We start from the raw sequence: 13408 nt of genomic DNA on the forward strand, positions 1-13408 counted from the left end.
AAGTCAGGCCTAATCGCCCAACATCAGTGCCCAACCTCATTAATGCTCTTGTGGCTGAATGGAAGCAAGTCCCCACAGCAATGTTCTAACATCTAGTGGAAAGCCTTCCCAGAAGAGTGGAGACTGTTATAGCAGCAAAAGGGGGCCTGCTTGGTGGAGTGCTGAAGAGATGTTTGTCCTTCTGCAAGGTTATCCCATCTCCACAGAGGAACTCTGTTGCTTTGTCAGAGTGACCATTGGGTTCTTGGTCACCTCCCTGACCAAGGCCCTTCTCCCCCGATTGCTCAGTTTGGCCGGGGGGCCAGCTCTAGGAAGAGTCTTGGCGGTTCCAAACTTCTTTCATTTAAGAATGATGGAGACCACTGGGTTCTTGGTGACCTTCAATGCTGTAGAAATGTTTTGGTACCCTTCCCCAGATCTGTGCCTCGACACAATCCTGTCTCAGAGCTCTACGGACAATTCCTTCGACCTCATGACTTGGTTTTTGCTGTGACATGCACTGTCAACTGTGGGACCTTATATAGACAGGTGTGTGCCTTTACAAATCATGTCCAATCAATTGAATTTACCACAGGTGGACTCCAAATCAAGTTGTAGAAACATCTAAGGATGATCAATGGAAACTGGATGCACCTGAGCTCAATTTCGAGTCTCATAGCAAGGTTTCAGTTTTTTATGTAATAAATTTGCAAAAAAAATTCCAAAAAACTGTTTTATCCACTGTACCTAAGGTAAACTAAAAAAGTGTTGTATTTACTGCCGTATTTTTAGAGGATATACACTGAACAAGAATATAAACAGAACATGCAACAATTTCAAAGATTTTACTGAGTTACAGTTCATATAAGGAAATCAGTCAATTGAAATAAATTCATTAGGCCCTAATCTATGGATTTCACATGACTGGGTATACAGATATGCATATGTTGATCACAGATACTGTACCTTTAAAAAAAAGGTAGGGGCGTGGATCAGAAAACCTGGTGACCACCATATCTGGTGACCACCATTTGCCTCATGCAGTGCAACACATCTCCTTCGCATAGAGTTGATCAGGCTCTTGATTGTGGCCTGTGGAATGTTGGCCCATTCCTCTTCAATGGCTGTGCGAAGATGCTGGATATTGGCGGGAACTGGAACACATCAATTCAGAGCATCCCAAGCATGCTCAATGGGTGACATGTCTGGTGAGTATGCAGGCCATGGAAGAACTGGGACATTTTCAGCTTCCAGGAATTGTGCACAGATCATTGCGACATGGGAGCACGCAGATGAGCTTCCCTGAGACTGTTTCTGACAGTTTGTGCAGAAATTCTTTGGTTGTGCAAACCCACAGTTTCATCAGCTGTCCGGGTGGTTGGTCTCAGACGATCCCGCAGGTGAAGTAGCCGGATGTGGAGGTCCTGGGCTGGCGTGGTTACACGTGGTCTGCGGTTGTGAGGCCGGTTGGACGTACTGACAAATTCTCTAAAACGGCGGAGGGGGCTTATGGTAGAGAAATGAACATTCCTGCAGTCAGCATGCCAATTGGATTATCTTGGCAAAGGAGAAATGTACACTAACAGGGATTTAAACAAATTTGTGCCCAAAATCTGAGAGAAATAAGCTTTTTGTGCGTATGGAACATTTCAGGGATCTTTTATTTCAGCTCATGAAATCTGGGACCACACTTTACATGTCGCGTTTATATTTATGTTCAGTGTAGTTGCTTTTTGGTGGATATCCTGTAAACCACGAATGAAATATTCTTAAATCATGTTAATTTTAATATTTTGTTAAGAAATCATCATTTAGAGTATCTGTTAATCCTTTGGTGCACAAAAGGTATGTTTTTCATTCCTCCTCTAAAAAAACAATATATCGGCAGATATATCAGTAATCGTTGACATCTGCCTCCCTAAAATCCATATCGGACCCAAAATTCCCATATTAGTCGGGCTCTAACTTTAACTTGTCAAACAAGGGAGCAATTTACATTAATTTTTTACGATTGTGAAAATAAAAAACGTATGTGTGTCCATACTTTGAAGAGTGTTTTGGGTGACAACACTGCTGTGAGATTACACTGCTATAATATAATGATCCCCCTCCTCCACATACTGTACCAACACTTGATATGTATCAGCCTTACTAACGTTTCAATCAGCCCTGCTAGTGTTTCAACTCAACACAGCAACTGAGATATTAACCATGACCTAACCTACACAAACTGCACATTTCCTCATGGGCACAAAAACAAAACATCCTGCAATCATTTGTGCACCTTACACTCAGACTACCTAAAGCCCGTTTGCAGACCACTGCAATTTCCCTTAATAGCAACCTACAGTACATAGAAACACCACTTTACTCCAAAGAGACTAGTGCAACAGTAATCCCATGAGATCTCAGCCTCCCTCTATCTGAAACAGTCTCTCCAAGCACCAGCTGAATTAAGATTGCAGGGAAAGCCAGGAGATCTGTTAAAATTGACAAGCAGAGCAGGCTTGTTAACGATCTGATCTGGGAGTGATCTCCAGGCAGCCGATGGGGGATAAAACACTGACATGTTTAACAATGGCGTATGTTTGGTTACTCACTAGCCTGCATGAGCTGTCCCTGACGTCCAAACACCTGGGAGAAGGTGGCAGGGCTGCAGGTGAGGGTGTCCTCCATGGCTGTCCCACTGGCCCACGCTGTGCACACGAGGGGGATGAAGGTCAGAAACACTGCGTCACGACGAGGCAGAGAGAGAGAGGAGAGAAAGAGAGAGAAAGAAAGAAAGGGAGAGAGGCTTGTTGAGGGCTTCCCAAGTCCGGAGCGTGAGCTGTCCTTGAGTCTGGAGAGAGCGAGTTGACTGCCCTCCACTGGACCAGTCCTACTGCTAGTACTGATGCCGCCAGAGAGAAACACAGCCCACCTCTCACACCGACACGAGCAGAGCTTCTCCCTTCACAGATAGAGAGGGGGTGTGCCAGCAAGCGTGAGTGTGTGAGTGTGTGTGTTAGAATGAGAGAGTGCTGGAGTGTTGGAGGAAGCAGCAAAGAGAGCCCTGAGTGCAGCTGGTCCAGTAGTGCTGTGATCTTGCTCTATGTCTGTGCAAGGCTGACAGCAGGTTGTGTAGCTGAAGGCAGAGAGCAGAGCAGAGACAGGCTGGTGTCTCCAGCAGGTGAAAGTCACAACTCCCTCCCTCTCTCTCTTCCTCCCTGGGTGTAGGCAGTAGGCAGGAGCCTCTGTACTCTGGCCATGGGTGGTGGAAAGACGATTGTTGTTCTCTGATCTGTTGAGTATGCCCCCTTTCTCCCCTCCCTTCCTCAATCCTCCCCTCTTTACAGCCCTCATTTGCTGTGCTTCGGCAATAACATCTCTCGCCCCCCCATGCAAACCCCCTCTATCGGTCTTAGAGCCGGAGCTGCTGCTGAGAAACGGATTTCTGCAACCTTAGCTCTTCATTTCTCCCTGGTGCTGGAAAAAGGGATGAGGGAGAAAGAGGTTGCATACAAGTATGAATTCTATATTTGTCACCTAAGGCTTCACCTTCAAAAAACTCAACCGAAAACAAACTGAAAACGAGCAAGTAGCTTACTTGAAACCATTCTAAATGTATTACATTTTACATTTTAGTCATTTAGCAGATGCTCTTCTCCAGAGCGACTTACAGTTAGTGAGTGCATACATTTTTCATACTGGCCTCGCATGGGAATCGAACCCACAACCCTGGCGTTGCAAGCGCCATGCTCTACCAACTGAGCTACAGGAGGCCCTGTATTACACTATGTTACATGTAGTGTGTAAACAAACTGCTCTGCTGTTGCATTTGACAAATTGCACTTAATGAGATGAGTGCCAATGATTATACCCATCTGAAAACACATAAATGTCCACCTGTTGAAATGAAGGGAATATCCAATTCAATTGAGAGAATATTACCTCAGATCCTGAGGCACCTTGAAGCGTACAGTGCCCATTATTTATGTAGGTGTTGGCATGGAAACCTCCACCCTCAGACAAATGATGACACTATTATTCCTATACAATTATGGCACAGAACCCATATTGCTCTCAGTGAGTCCACCTCTCTTTCTCTGTTCTGTTCAGGTCCTGAACCTTCTGCAGGATGTCAGCCATCTCCTCCGATTAATAGGCTATTTCCCTGTTAGCAAAACGTTCCTAGGAAGCCCATTGTCACTGAGACCTCTCTCACACTGCTGTGCTGTTAACAGTGTACACAGAGGGGACCTGGCCATAGAACTCACATCCTCCTTTTTTAAATGTTTAAAAAAAGGAAACGTTAGAACAGGACACTCCAACAGTGGGAGATCAGCTCTCGACTGGCTGGCTAAAGCAGGTGGCTCTGCAGGTAAAAAAAAGATCTGGCCATAAACATTAGCTTGTCATGTAAATAATTAGCCAATAGGCATACACATTACTGTCTGCAGGTGAATATTCAGCCAATCTAAGACATTCAAGTAGGTGAACAGTTAACCTCATACACACAAGTGTAGGTAACTGAAAAGTACCCTTATCTTACAAACACTCATGCAGACGAACAGAGGCAAATAGATCGAATAGGGCCAGATATAAACTGAGTCTCTGGTACAGGCTCAGCTGTTGCATGACATGAGCAATGACAACAGACACAGAGAAGATGGCTCCTCACTGAAATCTCTGCCTAACTCAGAGTGATGCCCGTTGGAATTCATTATTCATCCCCTCTCGAACTTTGTTGGCTTTAATGCCATTCTCTTTGAACAGGAATTCAGGACTGGGAAGGCTTTTTTAGGACACAGAAGGCTGTGTGCTGTGATGTGTGAGCAGCAGCAGTCATGCCCCTCCCACAGAGCTCGCTGACACGTTCTATAGAGACGACTGACTACCATGCTCCTCAGGGTTTAAGAGCAGCTGAGTGTTTGGAACAATGGAGGTTACAGAGCAATGGGGCTTACAACACCGCAGAAATTGCACCCCTTTAGAAACAGGATAGGTTCCTGTCTAAATTCACCAACGATGAATACTGTGGTCTTATGGTGTTATGTACATCTGGTTATGCTGAATTTGCGTGGTACTTTATATCTGCAGCATTAGTACTTTCTAAATCTGCCTTCTTTCCTCTGTATCATAGTTTATTTAGTGCTTCCTGCAAGCCTGGTACAGAGCTGCATGGGATTGCATTTTTATGAATCCGGCTGAGGCCCTGTACACAGCAATCAGGAGTGCAGTGATATTTCATTCTGACAGCTGGGGCATGGCGCAGCGCTCCTCTCCACACACACACGCTGCAGAGCACCCATAAACAACAACACCGACCCACAGGGGAACCATAAACCAAACCACCATGGCACCAGGGGGAAGATAAACACGTCGCACCATCCCACTGAATAAAGACCCTCTCAAATCAAATTCACACATTACATTCAATTCCTCATTCATCTATAGACCTTATAGCTCCACACACCTATCTAGTGAAACATTCATTAGAGGAGTTCTTCTCCTAAAGACATTCCAAGTCTCCTGTGACTAGTACGGTTTAATGCTGCTGTTGCAGCTCGTCTAGTGAGTGGGCTAGATCAATCAAAAATCTAATCAAATCCTACCCATTAATGCGTGTGAGAGAGTGTGACAGATGGGCCTTGGACAAAATGAATTTCAGCACAGGCCAGAATCTGACTCTAAGCGTATTCATGGCAACGCAGCATCAATGTGATGGAGATGCAACAGCATTCCATCCAGTAAGCTACCCTGCTTTATTTGCCAGTACAAGACAAGTGTTGTATTTCACTGTGAATGAGACTTTGTCCATTGTATGATACAGATCTAAAAGGACAGTGAAAGACTGAATAGAATGTTCTCCAAGAACAATATGGTACCAATAATATTGCTATCCTTATTTAAATCAAACAGAGGGAGGGTGTAGTAGAAACTCACATAGTGGCATAATATATAAGCCCTGTGGACTACAGCGAGTGTAGTCTCTCTGATGACTGACAGCAGCAATAATGGAAAAGACAGGCAGGATTGATGAAGTGGTTAGAGAATCGCCGCCATGTCCAACATCAGCACCAAAGTTTACACCTCTAAATAAATGTCTTCAGGGTTCATGTCAGATGAATGCCCTCCATCACTGGTGAAGATTAGACTGCATGCTGTAAAAACCTGAAAACAAAGCTCACAATTCGCATTTGAAATATGAAAAATACATACAGCAAAGCACAATTGGTATTTGGAGGACATATTGTAAATATAGTGTAATTTAATGGCAGATGGTAAACATTTATATTTTACTTTAAAGCTTTTACTGTAGTACTGAAATCTATTATTAACTCTCTGACCTCTGTTCATATTGATGTCTAACTGTTGTGTTGCTGTTATAGCACCAGTCTCAGATGTCTCAAGGTCACTGTCCTGGCCATCACCTTGATTTTCTGATGAGGTCATTTCCTGGTCAAGCTGCACTGGAACAATACAGCTCCTGGAACAAAGATAGCGATTCCACTGTCAGAATACATCTGATGCAATTTGTATGCAGTGCTCATAACTTTCAAGTAGAACATTCACAGTGACTCTTCAGCAGTTTGCATACTGATAGGTGACTCAGGACTAATTTGCACACAGGCCATTGTTGTTCATGAGGCTGACTGGAAAGTGTAAAGGCTCTATTGCCTGTCACAGAACAGGACTTTCACAAGGTATCACCCAAGCAGAGGAACGAGGCGAGGGCTGTACGCATGAGATGACTCACATGTCAAACTTAGACTCAAATCACAGGAACCAGGAAGCCTGCCATGGTTCTCTGACAGTCTATATATACTGTGACGTCACGAGAGGCTACACAGCTTTCAGCGGGATTGCTCAAGTAGTGCAAGGAGACAAGGTTCAAACAAAACAAGGATTTTATTATAGGTCTTGGGAAATTAACGAAAATATAACAAAATTCTGTTCTCTTGTGGCTCTTTAAGGGTTAACAGTTCAGGGATGTCTCTTCCACATCCAAAATCATAATTCTCACTCGCTCAGATAACTTTTCCCCAGCCTTACTGTAGTCCACGTTGCAGCTAGTGGCCAACCCAGCAAAAAGTCCTTCCAAATGTCTCCCACGTATTTCCACAGGTGCATATATCCAAAGGTGAGTATTTCCCAAAGGTAAGTATCTCCAAATCCTTATATTCCTCATGGAAGTGGACGTGCAGCACTCTTGTCCTCCAGAGAGCCCAGGTTGGAGACTGTGTCTCTTCACCCCCCCAAACCTTCAGCTCATCAGCTCCTCATTTGTTTCAGCTGCGTGGGAAGATTGGCCATAGAGGGGTGGAGTTCCCGACCATACCAGCAGATGGAGCCATAGCTGTCTGGGTTTGCAGCCACCTCAGGGGGATGTAACGTCCCTCCAGGACACAGCCTCTCGTGACATCACACATCCCCCTCCTCGGGACCGACGTCCTCGTCGGGGTAAAGGCAGCGAAGAAGGCATCACGCCGGGAGAGGGCGTCCGCATTGCCGTGGTGCTTGCCAGACTGCTCTCTCTTCAACTCCTCCAACTCTAGGACCAGGGACTCAGCCTCCTGTTGTCTCTCCTTGAGTTTCTTACTGAACGCATCAGCCTTGGTTTTAGCAGAGTTTAGCTTCTGTTGAGCAGCTTTCAGTTCCTTCTCTCTCTCTGCCTCCGCATTCTTCATCTTGTTCTCCAACACCTTGTACTTCTCCTCTGCCTTCTTCTGGACCTCCTTACTACTGCGCAGGGTCTCCTCACACTCCTCGATGGTCCTGCGCAGCCTCTCCAGCTCCTCCTGTTGCTTAGGGAAGGAGCTCTGTTGGAGTTTAGCCTGGAGGATATCTAACTCTTCTGTCTTCATGTCTAACTGTTGCTTTAACAAACGATACCTCTCAGCGGTCCCCTTCAGACCAGACAGTTCTTTGTCCAGATTCTGTAGCTCCGTCTCTGTGTCGGTCTGGCCACCTGCCATCCCTATCAGAGCCCGGGCGGGAGTGAGTAATTCGGAGGATTGCACCGGAGCCTTCCCAGGATGAGTCTTGCCTCTCCGTTTCCGAGGTACTCGGGTTATCCTCTCCTGAGACTCTCTCCAGAGTGGGTAAAAGGCTGGGCAGTCTCGTCCAATTAGGACAGGGACGGGGAGGGAATCAACCACCCCCGCCGTCGTGTGTATGGTTCCCCGTGTGCTGGTCATTGTAAGTTCAGTAATGGGGTATTCTCTGGTGTCCCCATGGACACAGGAAACTGGGAGGACTTTCCCCGGGGTCAGACACGTTGGGCCCACCAAATCCTTACGCACCAGGGTGGCCCGGCTACCAGAATCCAGTAAGGCCTCCACATCATGGTGATTCACAGTTACCGGGCAGGTGGGGGGGTCGATCTGGGCCGCCATCTACGACTCCCAAGAGCGAGGCAAACGGTGTGTGGGTGCTGAGCTGGAGGACTCCGCAGTGGGCATAGGTTCCTCGGCTGGTTTCCCACACTGCCAGGAGATATGTCCCATCTCCCCACACCGGTAACACTGTCGAGTTTCCCCCTCCTGGTATACTCTTCTTGGACCCGCCTGGTTTCTGGCTCCCCCTGGAGCCGGGATAAGTCCTGACGTGGCTGGGTTCGAGACCTTGGGGTCCTTTGGACGGGTTCTTCCCATTTGTGGTGGGGCCGCACTCCGGGGGTCTTTTCGGGAAGCATTCAGCATCTCCGCTGTGGCCTGGTACTTTTCCACAGCTTCCACGGTCAGATCAGCCGTGGTCAAGGCCTGTTGACTGATGAACCGTTTTGCCTCATAAGGCAGGGCGCGTAGGTAACGATCCACCACAACGGCCTCCACCACCGCCGCTGCTGTATTCCTCTGCGGATCCAGCCATTTCCTTGCGATTCGGACAAGTTCATGCATCTGCGCCCGAGGAGGTTGGTCTGGTTGGAAGGTCCAGCTGTGAAAGCGCTGGGCCATACCAAACTTTGTGAGTCCATATCTGCTGAGGATCTCAGACTTCAGGGCATCATAGTCAGTAACCTGGTCAGGGCCCAGGTCCCGGACAGCATTCAGCGATTCCCCGGTTAGAAAGGGGGCTAACAGACCAACCCACTGTTGCTTGGGCCAGGCTTCCCTAGTGGCCGTGGCCTCAAATGCATGCAGGTATGCCTCAATGTCATCGGTAGCTCCCATCTTAGATATAAAGTCACTTGCCTTTATTGGGCGGGTATTTTGGACCACCCTCTGTCTCTGCAACTGCAATTCCTCTGCCTTCAGAAGGTTGGCTTTCTTTTGCTCCTCCAAGAGAGCCACGTTTGCTTGCATCTGGGCTTGCTGGCCAGCAACAAGGGCTTTCAATATGTCCTCCATTTCAGTCGGGCGGGGAGCCTACGGCCAACTTGGAAAACTGGGTGATCAAACCTTCGGTATCCTCCTCTGACATGCACTATTAACGCTTGAGCGTGCCCGCATTCTCCACCATCTGTGACGTCACGAGAGGCTACACAGCTTTCAGCGGGATTTCTCAAGTAGTGCAAGGAGACAAGGTTCAAACAAAACAAGGATTTTATTATAGGTCTTGGGAAATTAACGAAAATATAACAAAATTCTGTTCTCTTGTGGCTCTTTAAGGGTTAACAGTTCAGGGATGTCTCTTCCACATCCAAAATCATAATTCTCACTCGCTCAGATAACTTTTCCCCAGCCTTACTGTAGTCCACGTTGCAGCTAGTGGCCAACCCAGCAAAAAGTCCTTCCAAATGTCTCCCACGTATTTCCACAGGTGCATATATCCAAAGGTGAGTATTTCCCAAAGGTAAGTATCTCCAAATCCTTATATTCCTCATGGAAGTGGACGTGCAGCACTCTTGTCCTCCAGAGAGCCCAGGTTGGAGACTGTGTCTCTTCACCCCCCCCAAACCTTCAGCTCATCAGCTCCTCATTTGTTTCAGCTGCGTGGGAAGATTGGCCATAGAGGGGTGGAGTTCCCGACCATACCAGCAGATGGAGCCATAGCTGTCTGGGTTTGCAGCCACCTCAGGGGGATGTAACGTCCCTCCAGGACACAGCCTCTCGTGACATCACAATACTTAGGGAAAAGTAATAGAACTTTTGATACACCTTGATTACTGTATCTATCTAAACTTTTTTTTTTTAAAGAGAGCCTTTCAGTTGGGCGCAACTTGTCAATGCCAAGATAAGCCTAGCTTCATTGGGCACCCAGAATATTACATTATGTACTCTGTCAAGGGTAGACTAGGGAATAAATAAACAGAGCTTTTGGCATTCTGAGCACATCCCGATTCCAGCAGCAATGCCTCAGGTAATATTCTGGCTCTACAGCAAACAAATAATAATGATAGACTACAGCTTAAGCATTACAGCAAGATAGTTCATCTAGAGGGGGCTGATCATGCTTCAAACAACTTTTGTTCTTTAATGAAGAAATGAATATATATTCTTCGGCATGACGAGAAGATAAGGCAGGATAAAGGATTGGCCCACCTGCTTGTCATATTGCACGTAATGTATTTAGATCAGATGAAAGACCATCAAAGTCAGAGACGTTCTAATGACACATTCTCCTTGGGATGACCGCTCTCCCATCTTACTGAAGTAGTGTCATCAATCCGCTTGTCATACTGTAGTCTTACCTATATACAGTGCATTCAGAAAGTATTCAGACGCCTTCCCTTTTTCCACATTTTGTTACGTTACAGCCTTATTCTAAAATTGATTAAATAAAACATTTCCCCTCATCAATCTACACACAATACCCCATAATGACATAAAGCGAAAACATGTTTTTAGACATTTTTGCTAATTTATAAAAAATAAAAAAACTGAAATACCTTATTTACATAGGTATTCAGACCCTTTGCTATGAGACTCGAAATTGAGCTCAGGTGCATCCTGTTTCCATTGATCATCCTTGAGATGTTTCTACAATTTGATTGGAGTCCACCTGTGGTAAATTCAATTGATTGGACATGATTTGGAAAGGCACACAGAGTAAAAACCAAGCCATGAGGTCGAAGGAATTGTCCGTAGAGCTCCAAGACAGGATTGTGTCGAGGCTCAGGTCTGGGGAGGGGGAGGGGGAGGGCACCAAAACATTTATGCAGCATTGAAGGTCCCCAAGAACACGGTGGCCTCCATCATTCTTAAATGAAAGAAGTTTGGAACCACCAAGACTCTTCCTAGAGCTGGCCGCAAAGCCAAACTGAGCAATCTGGGGAGAAGGGCCTTGGTCAGGGAGGTGACCAAGAACCTGATGGTCACTCTGATAGAGCTCCAGAGTTCCTCTGTGGAGATGGGATAACCTTCCAGAAGGACAACCATCTCTGCAGCAATCTACCAATCAGGCCTTTATGGTAGAGTGGCCAGACGGAAGCCACTCTTCAGTAAAAGGCACATGACAGCCCGCTTGGAGTTTGCCAAAAGGCACCTAAAGGACTCTCAGACCATGAAAAACAAGATTCTCTGGTCTGATGAAACCAAGATTGAACTCTTTGCCCTGAATTCCAAGCGTCACGTCTGGAGGAAACCTGGCACCATCCCTACGGTGAAGCATGGTGGTGGCAGTATCATGCTGTGGGGATGTTTTTCAGCAGCAGGGTCTGGGAGACTAGTTACGATCAAGGGAAAGATGAACGGCGCAAAGTACAGAGAGATCCTTGATGAAAACCTGCTCCAGAGTACTCAGGATCTCAGACTGGGGGCGAACGTTCACCTTCCAACAGGATAACGACCCTAAGCACACAGCAGGAGTGGCTTCGGGACAAGTCTCTGAATGTCCTTGAGTGGCCCAGCCAGAGCCCGGACTTGAACCCGATCGAACATCTCTGGCGAGACCTGAGAATAGCTGTGCAGCAACGCTCCCCATCCAACCTGACAGAGCTTGAGAGGAATGGGAGAAACTCCCCAAAAACAGGTGTGCCAAGCTTGTAGCGTCATACCCAAGAACACTTATGGCTGTAATCGCTGCCAAAGGTGCTTCAACAAGGTACTGAGTAAAGGGTCTGAATACCTATGTAAATGTGATATTTCAGTTTATTTTAATTTGCCAAAAATGTCTAAAAACCTGTTTTTGCTTTGTCATTATGGGGTATTGTGTGTACAGTCGTGGTCAAAAGTTTTGAGAATGACACAAGTATTGGTCTTCACAAAGTTTGCTGCTTCAGTGTTTTTAGATATTTTTGTCAGATGTTACTAAGGTATACTGAAGTATAATTACAAGCATTCCATAAGTGTCAAAGGCTTTTATTGACAATTACATTAAGTTTATGCAAAGAGTCAATATTTGCAGTGTTGACCCTTCTTTTTCAAGACCTCTGCAATCCGCCCTGGCATGCTGTCAATTAACTTCTGGGCCACATCCTGACTGATGGCAGCCCATTCTTGCATAATCAATGCTTGGAGTTTGTGGGTTTTTGTTTGTCCACCCGCCTCTTGAGGATTGACCACAAGTTCTCAATGGGATTAAGGTCTGGGGAGTTTCCTGGCCATGGACCCAAAATGTCGATGTTTTGTTCCCCGAGCCACTTAGTTATCACTTTTGCCTTATGGCAAGGTGCTCCATCATGCTGGAGAAGGCGTTGTTCGTCACCAAACTGTTCTTGGATGATTGAGAGAAGTTGCTCTCGGAGGATGTGTTGGTACCATTTTTTATTCATGGCTGTGTTCTTAGGCAAAAATGTGAGTGAGCCCACTCCCTTGGCTGAGAAGCAACCCCACACATGAATGGTCTCAGGATGCTTTACTGTTGGCATGACACAGGACTGATGGTAGCGCTCACCTTGTCTTCTCCGGACAAGGTGTTTTCCGGATGCCCCAAACAATCGGAAAGGGGATTCATCAGAGAAAATGACTTTACCCCAGTCCTCAGCAGTCAAATCCCTGTACCTTTTGCAGAATATCAGTCTGTCCCTGATGTTTTTTCCTGGAGAGAAGTGGCTTCCTTGCTGCCCTTCTTGACACCAGGCCATCCTCCAAAAGTCTTCGTCTCACTGTGCGTGTAGATGCACTCACACCTGCCTGCTGCCATTCCTGAGCAAGCTCTGCACTGGTGGTGTCCCGATCCCGCAGCTGAATCAACTTTAGGAGACGGTCCTGGCGCTTGCTGGACTTTCTTGGGTGCCCTGTTGCCTTCTTCACAACAATTGAACCTCGCTCCTTGAAGTTCTTGATGATCCGATAAATGGTTGATTTAGGTGCAATCTTACTAGCAGCAACATCCTTGCCTGTGAAGCACTTTTTGTGCAAAGAAATGATGACGGCACGTGTTTCCTTGCAGGTAACCATGGTTAACAGAGGAAGAACAATGATTTCAAGCACCACCCTCCTTTTAAAGCTTCCAGTCTGTTATTCTAACTCAATCAGCATGACAGAGTGATCTCCAGCCTTGTCCTCGTCAACACTCTCACCTGTGTTAACGAGAGAATCACTGACATGATGGCAGCTGGTCC

The 13408-nt window shown here is 46.5% G+C and overlaps 1 protein-coding gene across 4 annotated transcripts in view; it reads right to left on the reverse strand.

Moving 5' to 3' along the window:
• The window catches only part of kaznb (kazrin, periplakin interacting protein b), a 172048-nt gene extending 168790 nt beyond the window's left edge, over positions 1 to 3258 (reverse strand). For all 4 annotated transcript variants that reach the window (XM_041892793.2, XM_041892792.2, XM_041892800.2 and 1 more), the window contains exon 1: positions 2580 to 3258. In XM_041892793.2, coding sequence (XP_041748727.1) covers positions 2580 to 2655 — 76 coding nt within the window. In that variant the 5' untranslated portion in view covers positions 2656 to 3258. The remainder of the gene's footprint in view (positions 1 to 2579) is intronic.
• Positions 3259 to 13408: the final 10150 nt, after the last annotated feature.

Source organism: Coregonus clupeaformis, chromosome 12 (genome assembly GCF_020615455.1).
Source record: "Coregonus clupeaformis isolate EN_2021a chromosome 12, ASM2061545v1, whole genome shotgun sequence".
NCBI lineage: Eukaryota > Metazoa > Chordata > Actinopteri > Salmoniformes > Salmonidae > Coregonus > Coregonus clupeaformis.